This window comes from Trachemys scripta, chromosome 1, assembly GCF_013100865.1.
Source record: "Trachemys scripta elegans isolate TJP31775 chromosome 1, CAS_Tse_1.0, whole genome shotgun sequence".
Taxonomy (NCBI): domain Eukaryota; kingdom Metazoa; phylum Chordata; order Testudines; family Emydidae; genus Trachemys; species Trachemys scripta.
Genome location: NC_048298.1, coordinates 96,985,553 through 97,003,620, shown reverse-complemented (window position 1 = coordinate 97,003,620; position 18,068 = coordinate 96,985,553). Strand labels below are relative to the sequence as shown.

At 51.3% G+C, this 18,068-nt stretch overlaps 1 protein-coding gene across 2 annotated transcripts in view; it reads right to left on the bottom strand.

The window, feature by feature from the left end:
* Window positions 1–18,068, bottom strand: part of ALDH1L2 (aldehyde dehydrogenase 1 family member L2) — a 64,834-nt gene that overhangs the window by 40,992 nt on the left and 5,774 nt on the right. The window contains exon 2 of one of the 2 annotated variants that reach the window (XM_034778381.1): window positions 15,264–15,405. The exons of the other annotated variant lie outside the window; for it this stretch is intronic. Coding sequence (XP_034634272.1) covers window positions 15,264–15,405 — 142 coding nt within the window. The remainder of the gene's footprint in view (window positions 1–15,263; window positions 15,406–18,068) is intronic. 2 annotated transcript variants of the gene reach the window in all.

The following is an 18,068-nucleotide window of genomic DNA, read 5'->3' as shown; positions in this document are numbered from 1 at the left end:
CTTTTAACCCGGTGGACCTAGCAGCCTTTAAGGCACAGGCAGGGGAATTATCCACGAACCCAAGCAAGTTTATCTCGGTCTTTGAGGGGTGCCTGGCTAGCCATAAGCCTGACTGGGATGATTGTAATGTCCTTATGCGGACCCTGCTGTCTGAGGTGCAGCATAATCAGGTTGTGTCTAAAGCAAGGGAGGAGGCACAGCGGGGACATTCTGGATATCCAGAATGTCCCCATTCCTGCTGATATGGTCTCCATAGCAGATCCAAGGTGGGATCCTAATGAGCCTCAGGATCAGACCCGCCTCAATACGTACAAAGAATTGCTTTTACGTGGTCTCCGACACTCGGCTGTCCGACATAACAATTGGGCAAAGCCGTATGAGCTAGTACAGGAGCCAAAGGAAAGTCCGGTTGCTTTTCTGCAGCGTATTCAGGATACCATCAGGCAAACTACTAATGCCAATCCCAATGATCCGGCCACCGAGGCAATTATAAAGGGTATCTTTACCAGCCGTGCCGCCCCTGATATTAAAAGGAAACTACAGAAAAAGGAGGATTTGATGGGCATGACCATGGCACAAATTCTGGAAACTGCAAACAGGGCTTACAGCCTTAGGGAGGGAGAAAAGGAAAAGAGGCAAGTGAAAATGATGGTCGCAGCAGTACAGGCCAATGGCAGGGGAAAGTTTCAGGAAGCTGGAAGGGGCCGGGGAATGAGAGGCCGTGGACGTGGGCACCCTGGCTCACAGGAAAGGCGTCTGGGTCGCAACCAGTGTGCCATATGCCGGAAGGAGGGACATTGAAAAAATAAGTGCTCCGAAAGGGAAAGTACCCCTATGATGGCAGCGGAGGAATAGGGATGTTAGGGGAGACGGACTATCCTGTCCCCGGAACCCCGAGTAAAATGCGGGTGGGAGATTCGGACATAGACTTTTTAATAGACTCTGGAGTGGCACGAACCGCCGTAAACCAACCCCTTCAGCTGTCCGTGGCAGACTTCCTCACTGTGGTGGGAGCCACAGGAAAAGGAACCAAGTGCCCAGTGTATGCCCCTCCGGAATGTGCTTTGGGAAACAGAACTCTATCTCACAAACTGGTTTACCTCCCCGACTGTCCAACGCCTCTACTAGGACGGGACCTGCTTTGTCGCTTAGGTGCCACCCTGTATTTCACCCAAGATGAAATAACCCTCACCTTACCCCCCGAGAATGCCTGGATATGACCCTTGCAATTGAGCCCTCAGCCATGCAAGCCCCAGAATGGAGCCAGTGGGAGGAGCGGGTATACCCTCTGGTATGGGCATCCGGGGTCCCAGGAAAAGCAGCTCATCAAACCCCCGTTAATGTTCAGCTCTTGCCAGGAAAAGGTCCGGTGCGAATCAAGCAGTATCCGATCAAAAGGGAAGCCAGAGAGGGACTGCAGGAGACTATAGACCAATTCCTAAAGTGCGGGGTACTTCGAGAATGCCAGTCAGCTTGGAACACTCCCATCTTGCCTGTACAAAAGCCCAATGGCACATATCGGCTGGTCCAGGACCTGAGGGCGGTTAATGAGCGGGTTAAGACTCTGCACCCCCTTGTTCCAAACCCATATACACTGTTGGCCTCTATAGGGGGGCAGTACACCCATTTTTCGGTCCTAGATTTAAAAGATGCTTTCTTCACGATTCCGGTCAACACCCAATCTCAGGAGATTTTCTCCTTCGAGTGGGAGGACAAGAGAAGGGTTAAAAAGCAGCTTTGCTGGACAGTGCTGGCCCAGGGATTTAAAAATTCCCCCACCCTTTTCGGCCAGGCCCTGGCCAGAGACTTGGAGGAGTGGGACAATGAGGACAAGGTCCTCCTCCTGCAATATGTAGATGACTTGTTAATTGCCGCTGTGGGTCTAACCCCTTGCCTTAAAGCCACTGTGAGCCTCCTGAACTTCGTTGGACTCCGAGGATATCGGGTAGCACAGAGTAAGGCTCAGATTGCCCTCCCAGAAGTACAGTACTTAGGGTTTCACATAAGAAAGGGGGAGCGTCAGCTTTCAAACGAAAGGAAGGAAGCTATCTGTCAAATTCCTATCCCAAGCAATCGTAAACGGCTCAGGGCGTTTTTGGGCATGGCAGGCTTCTGCAGAATATGGATCCCAGAGTTTGGACTGTGGGCTAAACCCTTGTACGAATGCATCAAGGGAGTGGATCACGACCCCTTTCACTGGTCCTCAGAAGCCGACAAGGCATTTAAGGTTTTAAAAAGGAAACTGATGGAAGCCCCAGCCCTGGGTCTGCCGGATCTCTCTAAGCCGTTCCAACTGTATGTGCATGAAAGGAAAGGGGTGGCCCTGGGAGTGCTTACTCAGTTATTAGGCACCTGGAAACGTCCCGTGGCATATTTCTCTAAACAACTGGATCAAGTTGCCAAGGGGTGGCCGGCATGTTTATGGGCGGTCGCAGCAACTGCCCTAGTGCTTGGGGAAGCCGAGAAACTGACACTGGGGGGAATTGTGCAAGTGTATACTCCCCACATGGTCCAAGCCCTGCTGGATACTAAGGGTGGTTTCTGGCTTACACAGGCTCGGGTAGCTTGGTATCAAGCTAAACTTTTAGAAAATCCTGAAGTTACCCTACAGACCTGCCCCTCCCTTAACCCAGCCACCATGCTGCCAGAAACAGAGGAGCAGGAAAAGGCGGTTACTTACCTTCTGTAACTGTTGTTCTTCGAGATGTGTTGTTCACGTCCATTACACATTAGGTGTGCGCGCGCCGCATGCACGGTCATCGGAAACTTTTTCCCTCAGCGGCTCCCATCGGGCCGGCAGGGCTCCCCCCTCCCGCCAGAGCGGCACCCCCCTCTCGGGTATATATATCCCTGCAGGCCCGACCCTCCCTCGGTTCCTTCTTGCCGGTGACTCCAACAGAGGGGAAGGAGGGTGGGAAGTGTAATGGACGTGAACAACACATCTCGAAGAACAACAGTTACAGAAGGTAAGTAACCATCTTTTCTTCTTCGAGTGATTGTTCACGTCCATTACACATTAGGTGACTCACAAGCTTACCATTGGAGGAGGGTAGGAGTCAAGGAACAATCGATTGAAGGACAGCCCTGCCGACCACCGCGTCCTCCCTGGTTTGATGATGGATCACGTAGTGGGCTATGAACGTATGCACCGACGACCAGGTGGCCACTTTACAGATTTCCTGGAGTGGAACCTGCGCCAAGAAAGCCGCCGAGGACGCTTGGGCCCTAGTCGAGTGAGCCCGGATCTCCGGGGCTGGTACGTTGGCGAGCTCATAGCACGTGCGTATGCAAAGCACAATCCATGCTGACAAGCGTTGCGTTGAGATAGGCAGGCCTCTCATTCGCTCCGCAATGGCAATAAACAGTTGAGTTGATTTGCGGAATGGCCTGGTCCGCTCTAGATAAAATGCTAGGGCCCTACGGACATCGAGGGCATGCAGGCTGCGGTGGCTGGGGTCCGTATGGGGCTTAGAGAAGAACACCAGTAGACAAATGTCTTGGCCCATGTGAAAATGCGTGACCACCTTTGGAAGGAATTTAGGGTGTGGCCTCAGTTGCACCTTATCCTTATGAAAAACTGTATAAGGAGGTTCTGAAGTGAGGGCTCTCAATTCCGATACCCTCCTGGCCAATGTGATGACCACGAGAAATGCTACCTTCCATGAAAGGTGCATGAGGGAGCAAGAGGCTAGGGGTTCAAAAGGGGGCCCCATGAGTTTAGTTAGGACCAGGTTGAGATTCCACGCAGGGACCGGTGGGCGCGAATAGGGAAACACCCTTTCCAGTCCCTTGAGGAATCGGGCTACTGTGGGGTTGGAGAACACCGAAACTCCCAACTCCCCAGGATGGAACGCCGATATGGCAGCCAGATGCACTTTAATTGAGGCGGGGGCAAGCCCTTGACGTTTGAGGTCCAGCAAGTAGTCCAAAATTGACGGGACCGAGGCCCGCAGAGGCTGTATGTGATGAGGCTCACACCAGTGGGAGAACCTTCTCCATTTGGCAAGTTAGGTTGCTCTTGTGGAGGGCTTCCTACTACCAAGGAGAATTCGCTGGACCTGGTGAGAGCACCTTTGCTCCGTATCGTTTAGCCAGAGAGATACCACGCCGTGAGATGTAGCGACGGTAGGTTCGGGTGGAGTAGGCGACCCTGGTCCTGTGTGAAGAGGTCGCGATGGAGGGGGAGGGCAATCGGGGCGGATATGGACAATTCCAGCAGGGTCGTGAACCAATGCTGGCGTGGCCACGCCGGGGCGATGAGGATGACTGCCGCCTTGTCCCTGCGGGTCTTGAGGAGGACCTTGTGGATGAGCGGGAATGGAGGGAAGGCATACCTCAGGCTCCCGCCCCACGGGATCGCGAAGGCATCTGCCAACGAGCCCGGGCTGAGGTTCTGGTACGAACAAAACTAAGGGCATTGGCTGTTGTCCTTGGTGGCAAAGAGATCCACCAGGGGAAACCCCCACCTCTGGAAGATTGAACACAGGACGTCCCGTTTCAACGCCCATTCGTGCATGTGGTAGGACCGGCTGAGGCGGTCTGCTAACCCGTTTTGGACCCCTGGGAGATATGTTGCGATAAGGTGGACTGAATGGGCTATACAGAAGTCCCATAGCCGGAGCGCCTCGTGACAGAGGGGAGAGGATCAGGACCCACCCTGCTTGTTTATGTAGAACATGGCGGTAGTGTTGTCCGTCAGAACTGACACGCTGTGGCCTTCTATGGTGGCGTGAAAGGTCTGACAGGCGAGGCGAACCGCCCTTAGCTCCTTCAGATTGATGTGAAGCAACTTTTCTTCCCTGGACCACTAGTCCTGGGTCCGCAGGTCCCCCAGGTGCGCCCCCCAACCCAGGTCCGATGCATCTGTTACTAACGTCAGAGTGGGTTGTGGGGCAGCGAAGGGGACCCCCTCGCAAACCTGCTGCTGATCGAGCCACCAGCGGAGGGAGTTCAACACCCAAGCCGGGATTGTCACCACCAGGTCTAAAGGGTCTCTGTTGGGGTGATACGTTTGGGCTAGCCACAACTGCAATGGCCTGAGTCTTAGGCGGGCATGTCTGACTACATGTGTGCAGGCCGCCATGTGCCCCAAGAGTTGCATGCAGCACCTGGCCGTAGTCATGGGAAATTGTTGGACAGAGCCTACAACCCTTTGAATGGCCAAGAACCATGACACTGGAAGACTTGCCCGCGCTGCCACCGAGTCCAGGACTGCTCCTATGAAGTCCAGTCTCTGCATGGGGATCAGTGAGGACTTGGGCACATTGACCAGTAGGCCGAGTTTGCAGAACACCTGTAGAGCCAGCGTCAAGTGGGAGCGGACCTCGGCCTCCGACCTGCCTGCGAGGAGCCAGTCGTCCAAGTACGGGTACACGCGCATCCTTCTCTTCCGAAGAAAAGCTGCCACCACGGACATGCATTTTGTGAACACTCGTGGGGCCGTTGCCAGGCCGAAGGGCAGGACCGTAAATTGAAAATGGCGCTGGTTGATGGTGAAGCACAGGAACCGCTGGTGGGCCGGGCAGATGGCGATGTGAAAATACGCATCTTTCATATCGAGGGCAGCGTACCAATCCCCCGGATCCAGGGATGGGATAATAGCTCCAAATGAGACCATACGGAAACGTGTTTTGACCAGAAATTTGTTTAGTCCACGTAGGTCCAAAATGGGACGGAGGCCCCCTTTTGCTTTGGGAATCAGGAAATACCTGGAGTAGAATCCTTTCCCCCTTAGGTCTGGGGGGACCTCTTCCACTGCTCCTACAGTGAGGAGGGTCTGCACCTCCTCCATGAGGAGTTGCTCGTGAGAGGGGTTCCTGAAGAGGGACGGGGTTGGGGGATGGGAGGGAGGGGGCGAGGAGAACTGAAGGGTATAGCCCGCCTCCACCGTGCGCAGGACCCAGCGGTCCGATGTTATATGTGACCAAGCACGGTAAAAACGGGACAGGCGGTCCCTGAAACATAGAGGTGGATCCGGAATAGAGTGTGGTTCCCTTGCCGTCGATTGCAGCTTCAAAACCCTGGTTTATTTCCTGGCTGCGGCTTGCCTTGGCCATGATTTTGGCCCTGGTTAGGCGTATTGTTACGTCTCCGCCTGTTATCCCTGCCACGTCTGCGGTACGGTTCTTGTCGAGGACGAGGGTGGTACTGCCTCTGTGGTGGTTGGGGCTTGAAGGGTTTCCTCTGTGTCACTGGGGTATGCATTCCCAATGACTTGAGGGTTGCTCGAGAGTCTTTGAGGCTATGTAGTCTGGCATCCGTCTGGTCTGAAAACAAGCCTGACCCCTCAAACGGAAGGTCTTGGAGGGTGTTTTGCACCTCTGGGGGAAGGCCGGAAGCCTGTAACCATGCCGAGCATCTCATTATTACCCTTGACGCGATTGTCCTCACAGCTGCGTCCGCGGAGTCAAGGGAGGCCTGTAGGGAGGTTTTGGCTACCGCCTTCCCTTCGTCCACTAGAGCTGTAAACTCGGGTTGTGAGTCCTGAGGCAGGGATTCCTTAAACTTGGAGACTGATCCCCAAGAATTAAAGTTGTGTCTGTTCAGAATCGCTTGCTGATTAGTGATCCTCAACTGGAGGCCCCCGGACGAGTAGACCTTTCTCCCAAATAAGTCCAAGCGTTTCGCCTCCTTGGCCTTGGGGGCCGGGGCTTGCTGGCCATGACGCTCTCGTTCGTTGACCGCAGAGATGACCAGCGAACAGGGAGTTGGGTGAGAGAAGAGGAAGTCAAACCCTTTAGATGGGGCGAAGTATTTCCTCTCCACGCCTTTCGCAGTTGGTGCACTGGAGGCCGGTGTTTGCCATACTGTTTTGTAGTTGGACTGGACCGTTTTTATGATCGGGAGCGCGATCCTGGAGGGGCCCTCCGGGCTTAAGATGTCAACCATGGGGTCCTCCTGCTCTACCGTCTCCTCCACCTGCAAGCCCAGATTGAGGGCTACACGGCGGAGCAGGTCCTGGTGCGCCCGATGATCAATCGGAGGAGGGCCAGACACTGTTGTAACCGCCACAGCTTCGTCTGGTGAGGAGGAAGAGGTCAGGGCCTTTTGCGCATCTTCGTCTTCCTGCAACTTCTCACTGATTGGGCGCTCCTCTGGGGCCCATCCCATGACGTGGGTCTGAGACGGTACCGGGCTCGGTGCCGAGTCTGCTCCTTCTCACTCCGGTGGTCTGGAGACCGTGGCCTCCTTTCGAGAGGGCGGGCGCCACTGCGGAGAGCGGGACCGGTGTCCCGAGGGCCCAGATCTCGAGGTCCTGGACGGGGGGCCTTGCTGGTGGTAGGCCCAAGGGGTCCAGAATAGCCATTCTCCTGGCTGGCCCCATTGAGGATGCCAAGCGGCTTCGTGGTCCCTACTGGCCTGTGCCCTGTGGGCATATCCGCCGTACCGGCCCGAGTCTGCCTCCGAAACCACAGACGGTGATCTGGAAGGCCACGGCGGTGCCGTGGGGTGGTGCCGGTCCGGGGTCGGAGAGTAGTGCCTCCGTGACCGGGACCTGGAGTAGCGTCTTGCCGATCTGGACCTGGATCAGTACCGGTGACCACGGGATCGGGAACAACTACGGGTGGTCGGTCTCGGGGATCGTGTAACTGACACGTCCCAGTGCCTACTCGAGTAGGGCTGCTGGGTCGGTGCCGGCCGCTTATTGAGGCCCAACGGCTGTGGAGCTCTCTGCGCGAAGGGAAGTTGGGAGTCCACCGAGGCGAAGCTCAACCGGGACTGGCGCCATGAACGGTGTCAAGATGGCGACCATGATGGGCGCACCATTGCCGGCTTGCCTCTGGATGGCAGTCTCGGCGGAACGTCTTTAGTTTGGATGGGGCCCTTAGTGAACAATTCAATGAGGTCCTTTGCTGCCTCAAATGTGTCCGGGGTGGAGGGCTGTTCCAAAAGCTCCTCCAGCCCTTCCTCCTCACTCGACGCGCCTATCCCGGGGCTCGACGGGCCTTTCGGTGCCGGAGCCACTGACACCGGGACCTGTGTCGGGGCCGCAACGGCCTTAGGCGCACTCGAGGTCTTCGTGGGCGCTGCCCTCTTATGCGGGGAGCGTCCTCGGGCGTTGGGTTGGCCCTTCGATTTCGTCGGCGAAGACGACCGGTGCCGGAGGTGTTCTCGCTGATTCGGTGCCGTGGGCTTAGGGTGTCCCGCTGGCGCCGGATCACGGACCGATGCCGGGGCACTCCGCACAGAGGCTGACGGTGCCGTCGAAGTGGAGGGCTGTAACGCCGTCTCCATGAGCAGCTGCTTAAGGCAAAAGTCTCTCTCTTTCTTAGTCCTGGGCTTGAAAGCCTTACAGATCTTGCAGCGCTCTTTTTGGTGTGCTTCCCCCAGGCAACAGAGACACGAGTCGTGTGGATCGCTTAATGGCATAGGCTTACAGCACGTGGCACAAGCCTTGAAGCCTTGGGCGTGCGGCATGCCCCGCCGCCCAGGGCCGGTGCCGGGGTTGACCAAACACCTAATACAAGAAGTTTGAGTATTTCTAAAGAACTGTTAATTGCCAAGCTTAACACTAACTACTAAAGAACTGATAACTGTAAAGATAACACTAACGACTATGCTAAGGGACACTCTCAGACGAGAGACAGAGTTGTTCCAACACCGCCACGGACGGTAAGAAGGAACTGAGGGAGGGTCGGGCCTGCAGGGATATATATACCCTAGAGTGGGGTGCCGCTCTGGCGGGAGGGGGGAGCCCTGCCGGCCCGACGGGAGCCTCTGAGGGAAAAAGTTTCCGACGTCCGTGCACGCGGCGTGCGCACACCTAATGTGTAATGGACGTGAACAATCACTCGAAGAAGAACACGACTGTTTGGAGGTCATAGATGCCCAATACTCCAGCCGTCCGGACTTAAAAGATCAACCGCTCCTTAATGCAGACTGTGAGTGGTACACCGACGGCAGTAGTACTGTTACAAACGGACAAAGGAGGGCGGGCTATGCTGTTGTAACTCTCCACGAAACCGTGGAAGCAGAGGGTTTACCTGCTGGGACATCAGCCCACCTGGCTGAATTGGTAGCCTTAACCCGTGCACTTGAACTGTCAAAAGGAAAAAGAACAGAACAAGTTAACTGAGGAAAAAAATAGCTAGCAAGTTCAGTCCAAAGATAAGATGCTGGCCCCATCTAAGGACATTGTTCACAGCTAAGACTTGGCTGACAACCAAGAAAAGGGGGGCCTGAATGTGCCCAAGCAACTATGAGATCTGCAAAACACTGCCAGGCATTAATGAAATGTGTTAGGTTTCTTTTCTCACAGATAAAAGAAGTGCTAACCAAAGACCCTAGCAGCCCTGCCATTCATTGAAACAAGGAGACTGAGTCTACGTAAAGTCCATCAACGAAAGACTGCTTTGGCTCCACACTGGAAAGGCCCTTTCTAAATCCTGTTAACCACCAACACCGCTGTGAAGTGCCAAGGACTGCCTACCTGGACCCATGCTTCTCACTGTAAAAAGGCCCCTCTCGGACTGATGATAAGCCTATTTCTCCTTCTAGCTCTGCTGTGCCTTCTGGACAGCAGGAAAAAGAAGAAGAAGAAGAAAAAAAAAGGACAAGGTGAAGTGCTAGTAACCTCTCCCTTGTCTACTGACAGACCTACTGTGCCTCTGGATTTTTCTAAAAGAAGCAAAACCATTACAGGGTAATGTGCTAGTAACCTCTCCCTTGTATGATGCTGAACCACACTGTTTCAGGAAAAGAAAAGAAGGAACACTTGCTTCATTGAAACCACAAAGTCCAGGAATTCCTGACTACAAAAGACATTAAGAACTGACCCTGGTGAAGAAAAAAAAATTATACTCCGGCAAAGAGGCTCTTACCCAGCTTATGAGTAACTATTTTCTAACCTCTGGACTTAGACTCATAGCATTCCAGGTACAGGCTGAATGTCTGATCTGCCAAAAAAAAATAACCCTCGACCGGGAGTGTCAGTGCCACCAGCCACTCTGGAACCTACCCCAGGCCCGGAACTGGTTTAGCAAATAGACTTTACTGAGTTCCCCCGAATCCAAGGGTTCAGATACCTCCTTGTCTTGGTGGATCGATTCAGCGGATGGCCTGAAGCCTTCCCATGCCGAAACAACACTGCCAAAACGGTGGCTCTTAAATTTGTCAAGATCATTCCCTGCTTCGGACTCCCCCAGTGGATGGAATCTGACAACAGAACACACTTCACATCTCAAGTCGTTCAGAAGATATCGGATGCCCTGCAAATCCCCTGGAAGCTCCACACTCCATGGCGACTGCAGGCCAGTGGGGTAGTGGAGCGTACAAATCAGACACTCAAGCGACATCTCTCAAAGGTCTGCCAGGAGGTTTCCCTACGGTGGCCTGATGCCTTACCCCTTGTTTTGCTCCGCATTCGCGCTCTCCCAAAGGGCAGGTTAGGGCTCAGTCCCTTCGAGATTATGTTTGGAAGGGCATGGCCTATGAACGGTACACCGGTTCTGTTAGGGGAGTGGGAGGTAGGCTGTGGCTTCTTATCTCAGTACATGTGCTCTCTGTCTGCTGTTCTCTGTTCTCTCCACAGGTATACCAAAGATTTGCAGCCTCTCCCGCTGGATGCCCCTGTCCACTCCCTGCAACCAGGTGACTCCATTCTCATTCGTACCTGGAAGGACGAGCCTCTCCAAGAGAAGTGGAAGGGGCCCCACACTGTCCTGCTGGTCTTGCACACAGCAGCAAAGGTTGAGGGACACAAAAACTGGATCCATCACTCTCATCTAAAAGCAGTGCCCGCTCCTGAACGGTGGACCGTCCAGCCTACGGAAAAGACTGCCAGCGACGACCTGGGACTTAAACTGTTATTCAAAAGACAATAAGGTCTGCTGGGAATGTCCTGTGACCTCTTTGGACAGTTGCAGCACACTCCCAGCGAAAACTCTGAGCATTGGTTGTGTTTATTTTCACAGGGCCGGCCTAACCTGGTGGCCTGGTCCCTTTTGTTTTTAGTCTGCCTGCTATTGGTAATTGTTATTTTGTGGGTATTTGGGGAATTGTAATTGTTAGACCCCAGGGTCACCTGCCCAAAATGGAATCAGGTCCAGGGTCTGCCACTGTGTTACTCTTTGCCATAGGGGCACTCCTCTCATTGACTCCCGTTTCCCCCCAGGCACATGCGGGATGGAGAAAAATCCCTATCAACTTAGAAACAAATACGTATGAGGCCCTGAAGGTTTGCTTTGCCCAAGAGTTTAACCTCTCTAGATATGCTCCCAAATCCCGCACCACGCGGCAGGGTTACCTTGGAGGGTGGTCCCCCAAAATTGGTCAGATATCTGCTGGGGATGGTTCAGTAGGGGAAAAAATACCCCGGGTACCCCCTTGTCACAAAACTGTACCATTGAATCCCAGTATGCATTAAGGGACGACCCCTGGAAGCCGCAGGCCAACTCAACACATCTCCCTTCCCCTATTAGGCTGCGGTCAGTGGCCCCCGGGTTGGTGTGCTATCGACAGTTCAAGTCTAGCAATCACACCTGGCCCGCTGAAAATAGCATCTGTCAGTATTACTTATCCCCTGACAGTAACGCTTCCGTCCCTGTCTATGTTAACGGCAAATCCGACTCTACCACCCAGTTCAGACCGTTTACTGACACCCAAACAAGTAGGTGAAGTAGCGGTTATAATGGCTTGGTAGGGAATGACCACTCCTTTTACATTTGCGGTACCTCTGCCTATAAGTGGCTACCGCATCAGTGGTATGGAAACTGCTATTTAGGATATCTTGCCCCTCCCCTTTGTGTCATCCCTAAACTGCCCCCTGGCCGTCCCAGACAGCGTAGATCTTTGTATGCCACCCCAGAGCCCATTACAGAAGGAGACAGGTTGGGTATGATCCTCCTCCCATCCTATGGGGTGGGACGGCTGGCTCAATTTTATCATTGGCTCTCTATGTTTCTCACCAAGTTCGCCAATGAAACCTTGGCCATAGAGAAGAGCCTTAACTCAGAGCTTTACCAGCTCCAGTTGCTGTCCCTGCAAAACAGACAGGCCTTAGATTATGTTTTAGCCTCTCAGGGCAGGGTGTGTGCCCTTATTGGAAGTGAATGTTGTACTTATGTCCTGGAAAACTCATAGGACATTAACAAGCATGTCCTGTCGGCCAAACAGGCTTTTGAGCAGTGGAAGGCCCAGGAAAGGGAACCCACGGTTTTCGATTCCCTTTGGAGTTGGTTGCCCGACCCGGGAGGACTGGGGGGTGGCCTTATGCGTCTCCTCCTCACAGGTGTGGTACTATGCCTGGTCACCCTCCTCCTGATTGCTTGTTTTAAAATGCTCCTCCGTAAGCTTTGTGCCCCCCGTTCCCCAAAAGTCCCGACATACCCTCTCATTTATAACCCCAGCTCCATGGCACTCAATCGTATCTTGTCCACAGAATATGAGAAAACTCAGCCAAAAGCTTGTTGAGTATTCTCAAAGGAGGGAGTTGTTGGTGTCATTAGGCATAACCCTAGGTAACTCGGGAGGGTGGAAGACCACGAGTGTCGATGAAGCGTTCCTGCACTAGGCCTAAATGAGCCAAAGTTCTTCCATGTTTAAACTCTAATTGACCTCAAAAGCCAGATGCAGAAATTGGAATGTGTAACTGCCAGTTATCAGGTGCAACAGGCTGCATCCTGATTATCACTACAAAAGGTTTTTTCTCCTGCTGATAATACCCCACCTTAATTGATTACTCTCGTTATAGTTGGTATGGCAACACCCATTTTTTCATGTTCTCTGTGTATATATATCTTCCTACTGTATTTTCCACTGCATGCATCTGATTAAGTGGGGTTTAGCCCACAAAAGCTTATGCTCAAATAAATTTGTTAGTCTCTAAGGTGCCACAAGTACTCCTCGTTCTTTTTGCTGATACAGACTAACACGGCTACCACTCTGAAATGAAGAAGAAAACCACATTCAGGAATAACTGCAAAGTAGAGAAGAAATAAGTACACTAAACCTAGGCAACAGAATTTATTATACACTAGATAAATCCAGTTGCACGACTGACCCAATACCCCACCAATTAGGGTAGGACACATGGTCTATTATGTTGTAGAATCTATTGTAATAGAGTGTACAGGCCCATTAAAGCTTGCAAGAGGAACTCTTCTGAGCCCACACTACACCTTGACACATTTGCATCTAAAAAAACCTGTGGGACAGGAGATGAAGCACAATGTGGCCTTAGTGGACCCGAGAATCCATCTAATTTAATTTAGGTTATAAATCTCTTCATTTTATAAATAAAAAGTGGAGTTTTACCCAATAAATCTTGATGGTATTAAAGTAGCCTTCAGAAGATATTTATTTAGGCATGTATTTCACACTGTATATTGGGAGTATGCATGTGTGATGTAAATCCTTACAAAATTCTTTGAACTATAGTCCTTGCACATATATTGCCTCTGCTTTTAGAAATAAAATCTCAGCTGACTGACCATACAATATCATCATCAAATTCCACCTTAAATTGAAACTATTTTGAATCATTTGAGTGTAAAATGCAGCAGCTATCAGCCCAAACCAAATTTTGTCACCTAGTGTGCAATAAACTAATTTTACGGCCAAGCTACAATAAATAATTGATTGAAATCAATTAAAGTTTTGCCCAAGTGAGTACTGCTTTGGTTGCATAGTATTGCAACCTTTTTCTATAGTACCTTCCCATAGCTAGCTGAATTATCTATTATTAAGCTAGTAGAGCTCACCTAATTCTTCCTAACTGTGAAAAGCTTTGTAATTTTATTTTAAACGAGACAGACTATAGAATTTAATAAACTTGAAAGCAAATCACAAGTTTGGGAATGGTTACTGCCTGAATAAGCAAAATTTATGGTTGACTTTTCCTTAATAAAAGTCCTGTAACAACATGTCAGGGAATTCTGAGTGACTGGAAACAGTTTATTAAATGTAATTTAAAATTCTGATTAGCCACTAAGGTTCATTGTGTTTTGGTGGTTGTAGTTGTTAATCTTATTAACTAACTGTTGTGGCACCATGGAGAAAAATAAAGTTATAATTAAGACAGCCATTTCAAAGCAACTCCTTTGTTACTCTAGACTCAGTGTTAGAATTATACGGCACAAGTACACTACTAAATATGATCAATCAGCAACTATTACTTCTAAAGGACTAGAACATACCTATATGCCTATGCAATGGAGTAAGGGGGGATAAGTTGTCCCTTTACTCTCTTGAATGGTCTGCTTGTACCATAAGCTGCAGTGCGCAATGGGAAGCAGGATTTGCAGAACTGCTATTTCATCTCCAGACCATACAGGTAGTCAGGAGAGACTGGGGCCGAGGACAGGCAGAGTCTTGGACGCATGTCTCAATGTGCTAGACAGCACAGCTATGCCAGCAAACCAGATGACATACTGGGCTGAATATAGGCCTGGCACTAGGGTTACCATATTTAAAAAATAAAAAAAGAGGACACTCCACGGGGCTCTGACCCTGCCCCTTTCCCACCCCCGGCCCCACCCCAACTCCGTCCCTTCCCCAAAGTCCCCCTTCTAACTCCACCCCCTCCCCTGAGCGCCCACATTCCCCCTCCTCCCTCCCAGCCACGCGAAAAGGGCTGCCCGAGCGCTACCAGCTTCACGGTTTGCTGGGCAGCCCCCAGACTCTGTGCCCCCGGTTGGCGCTTCCCCAGCACAGCTGGAGCCCGGGAGGGGAAGCGCCCAGCTGGCGGCGCAGGGTCTGGAGGCATGGGGGCTGCCTGAAGCCGGTAGCGCTCAGGCAGCTCGGCGCTTACAGAGCCCAGGAGTCAGGGAGCACAGCAGCCCCCGGCGCCCGCTCTAAGGTAAGCCAGGGAGTATTTTTCCTGGACATGTTCAGCTTTTTGGAAATTCCCCCCGGACGGGGGTTTGATTACCAAAAAGCTGGACATGTCTGGGAAAAACCGGACGTATGGTAACCCTACCTGGCACCCCAGCAATTAACTTCCTCCCCAGAGCAGGATGCTCTGAATGACACTCTGCTTCTCAAGCTGTTCCCAGGGCAATGCAACTATGAGATGCTCTTTAAATGGGGCAGATCGTAAGGTGGTGGTATAGCCCATGACAATTAACTCTAGATAGAATTTAACTTAACACTGAAATAAGCATACCAGGTTAATTATTTTATTATGCCAAAAATCATGGCACAGATTTATATTTCTGGTTATACGTACAAATGACTACCATAAGGACAATGCCCTCTCATGGAGAAGCAAGTTAACTGTGCTTACGCACAATGATGATACTCACATTGCGATTGATTATACTTACCCAAAGGGTCAGCTTTCCCATTCACGTCTGGAATGGTGAACACTCCCACGACTCTATGTCCCTCTTTCTGCAGGTGTCTATACACTTCTTGACCAAAAATACTCTGACCTATCAGAGCTAGCTTTAGCTTACGTTGATAAGCCTGTCAACAAGAGTTAAAGCAAACTACATTTTAGGATGCAGAAAAGATACGTTGCTACATGTAATTCTGTCTTACTCTTTCTTAGCCAATGTTAGTTTTGATTTGTAAAGCAATAGTGTCTTTCTGTCCCAACAATATAATGGAAAAAAATAAATGACCCATTTTTCCACCTCGTTCTTAAGAAGTACATATAATCTGCAATTTAGCAAGACCATACTTCTTTGCATAGAAATGTCACTTGGTTTTGTTACTACCTCCTTTATTATTGCATCAGCAGAAGTCTTTCCAGGTACATGCACTGCTTGTTACAAAAAGGCATAACAAAATCCTACCTACGATTGACAAACCATGAAATCTTATCTTTGAAACAGACTCTTAGCAAAATCTAGCTATTTCTGCCACAAGTTTCTGGAATATGCCCTCTAACTTCTAATTTAATCTATTATTCTTGCAGGAAAATCGAAATATTTTCTAAGAATGACAAATGTCAATAGACTTGACACTATGTTCAATGTCACATTAGTTCAAGCCACTCAAGGCATCAGTGACTGAGCCCAGTTCCAAAGTCCTTCCCTCACATAACAGATCTTTGTAGTACTGTCCACTCAATTCCTACTTCTTGTTCAGCCAATCGATAAGACAAACAAGTTTGTTTACATTTATGGGAGATACTGCTGCCCGCTTCTTATTTACAATGTGATCTGAAAGTGAGAACAGGCTTTCTCATGGCACTGTTGTAGCCAGTGCTGCAAGGTATTTACATGCCAGATATGCTAAACGTTCAGATGCCCATTCATGCTTCGACTTGGAGGCTCTAAAGTTTTACATTGATTTGTTTTTGAGTGCAGTTATGGAAAAAATAATTCTACATTTGTAAGTTGCACTTTCAGGATAAAGAGACTGCACTACTGTACTTGTATGAAGTGAATTGAAAAACACTATTTCTTTTGTTTATTTTTTTTACGGTGCAAATGTTTGTGATCAAAAATAATAATATGAAGTGAGCACTGTACACTCTGTATTCTATGTTATAATTGAAATCAATATTTGAAAATGTAGAAAAACATTCAAAATATTTATAATATATTTAAATTGGCATTCTTTTAACAGTGCGATTAATCACAACTATTTTTTTTAAATCTTGACAGCCCTAAAAACAAGCAAACAAAAGTACATATGTTTGTAGCAATCCTTCAGAGAGCGGGAAACAGTTTTGTCCTAGCAGCTGCAGCAGGAGCCTTCTTAGGACTCTGCTCTCTTTATACATGCCATTTGAAAGTCAGGTGCAACTCCTGCTTCTTTCCCTGAGGGGATATCTCTAGGTTCTAGCTTCTCTCCTACCAGGGGATGCTGCCTCTTCATGAGGGAAGCTGGGACACAAGGGTACCACAACCACTAGGGCCACCATTTGGGTCCCAGAGGATTTGAACTGCCCATATGAGTGACTTACAAATCCTGTATAGATTAGCAAACATTCAGGTACTGAAAGATATAATACTTTGAAATAAACAACAAACCATTTCATGATGAAGAGTCAGTTGCAGTACTTTTTGCAAATGTCATGAAATTAGGGTTACCATATGTGTTTTTTCCCGGACATGTCCGGCTTTTTGTAATCAAACCCCCATTGGGGGGGATTTCCAAAAAGCCGAACATGTCCGGGAAAAATACTCCCTGACTTACCTTAGAGTGGGCACCGGGGGCTGCTGTGCTCCCTGACTCCTGGGCTCTGTACGAGCCGAGCTGCCCGAGCGCTACCGGCTTCAGGCAGCCCCCATGCCTCCGGACCCCTGCACCGCCAGCTGGGCACTTCCCCTCCCGGGCTCCGGGGGCACAGGGTCCGAAGGCATGGGGGCTGCCCGAAGCCAGTAGCGCTCGGGCAGCTCGGCGCTTACAGAGCCCAGGAGTTCAGGGAGCACAGCAGCCGCCGGAGCCCGGGAGGGGAAGTGCCCGGCCGGGGGCGCAGGGTCCGGAGGCATGGGGGCTGCCCGAAGCCCGAGTGCTACCAGGCTTCACGGTTTGCCAGGCAGCCTCCAGACCAGGGCCGGCTCTAATCTTTTTTGCTGCCCCAAGCAGCAAAAAAAAGCGCCGCCCCGCCGAGTTCCCCCCCCGAGCGCCGCGCCCCTCGCCGCCTCCCCGCCGAGCGCCGCACCACCCACCCCCCCCCGCCAAGCGCCACGCGCTGGAGCGCCCCCCCCGCGGAATGCCGTGCCGTGCTGCTCCCCGCCACCCCAAAATTTGCTGCCCCTTACCAGGTGCCGCCCCAAGCATGTGCTTGGTTGCCTGGTGCCTGGAGCCGGCCCTGCTCCAGACCCTGCGCCCCCAGCTGAGCGCTTCCCCTCCCGGGCTCCAGCTGCGCTGGGGAAGCGCCGGCTGGGGGCACAGGGTCTGGGGGCTGCCCAGCAAACCGTGAAGCTGGAAGCGCTCGGGCAGCCCTTTTTGCGTGGCTGGGAGGGAGGAGGGGGAATGCGGGGAGCTCAGGGGAGGGGGCGGAGTTAGGGCGGGGACTTTGGGGAAGGGGCGGGGAAAGGGCGGAGTTGGGATGGGGCCGGGGTTGGGAAAGGGGCAGGGCTAGGGCCCCGCCAAGTGTCCTCTTTTTTTATTTTTTAAATATGAAATGATCCATTTTAAATTGTATTTCAGCTACACAGTTAGCCCCAGAA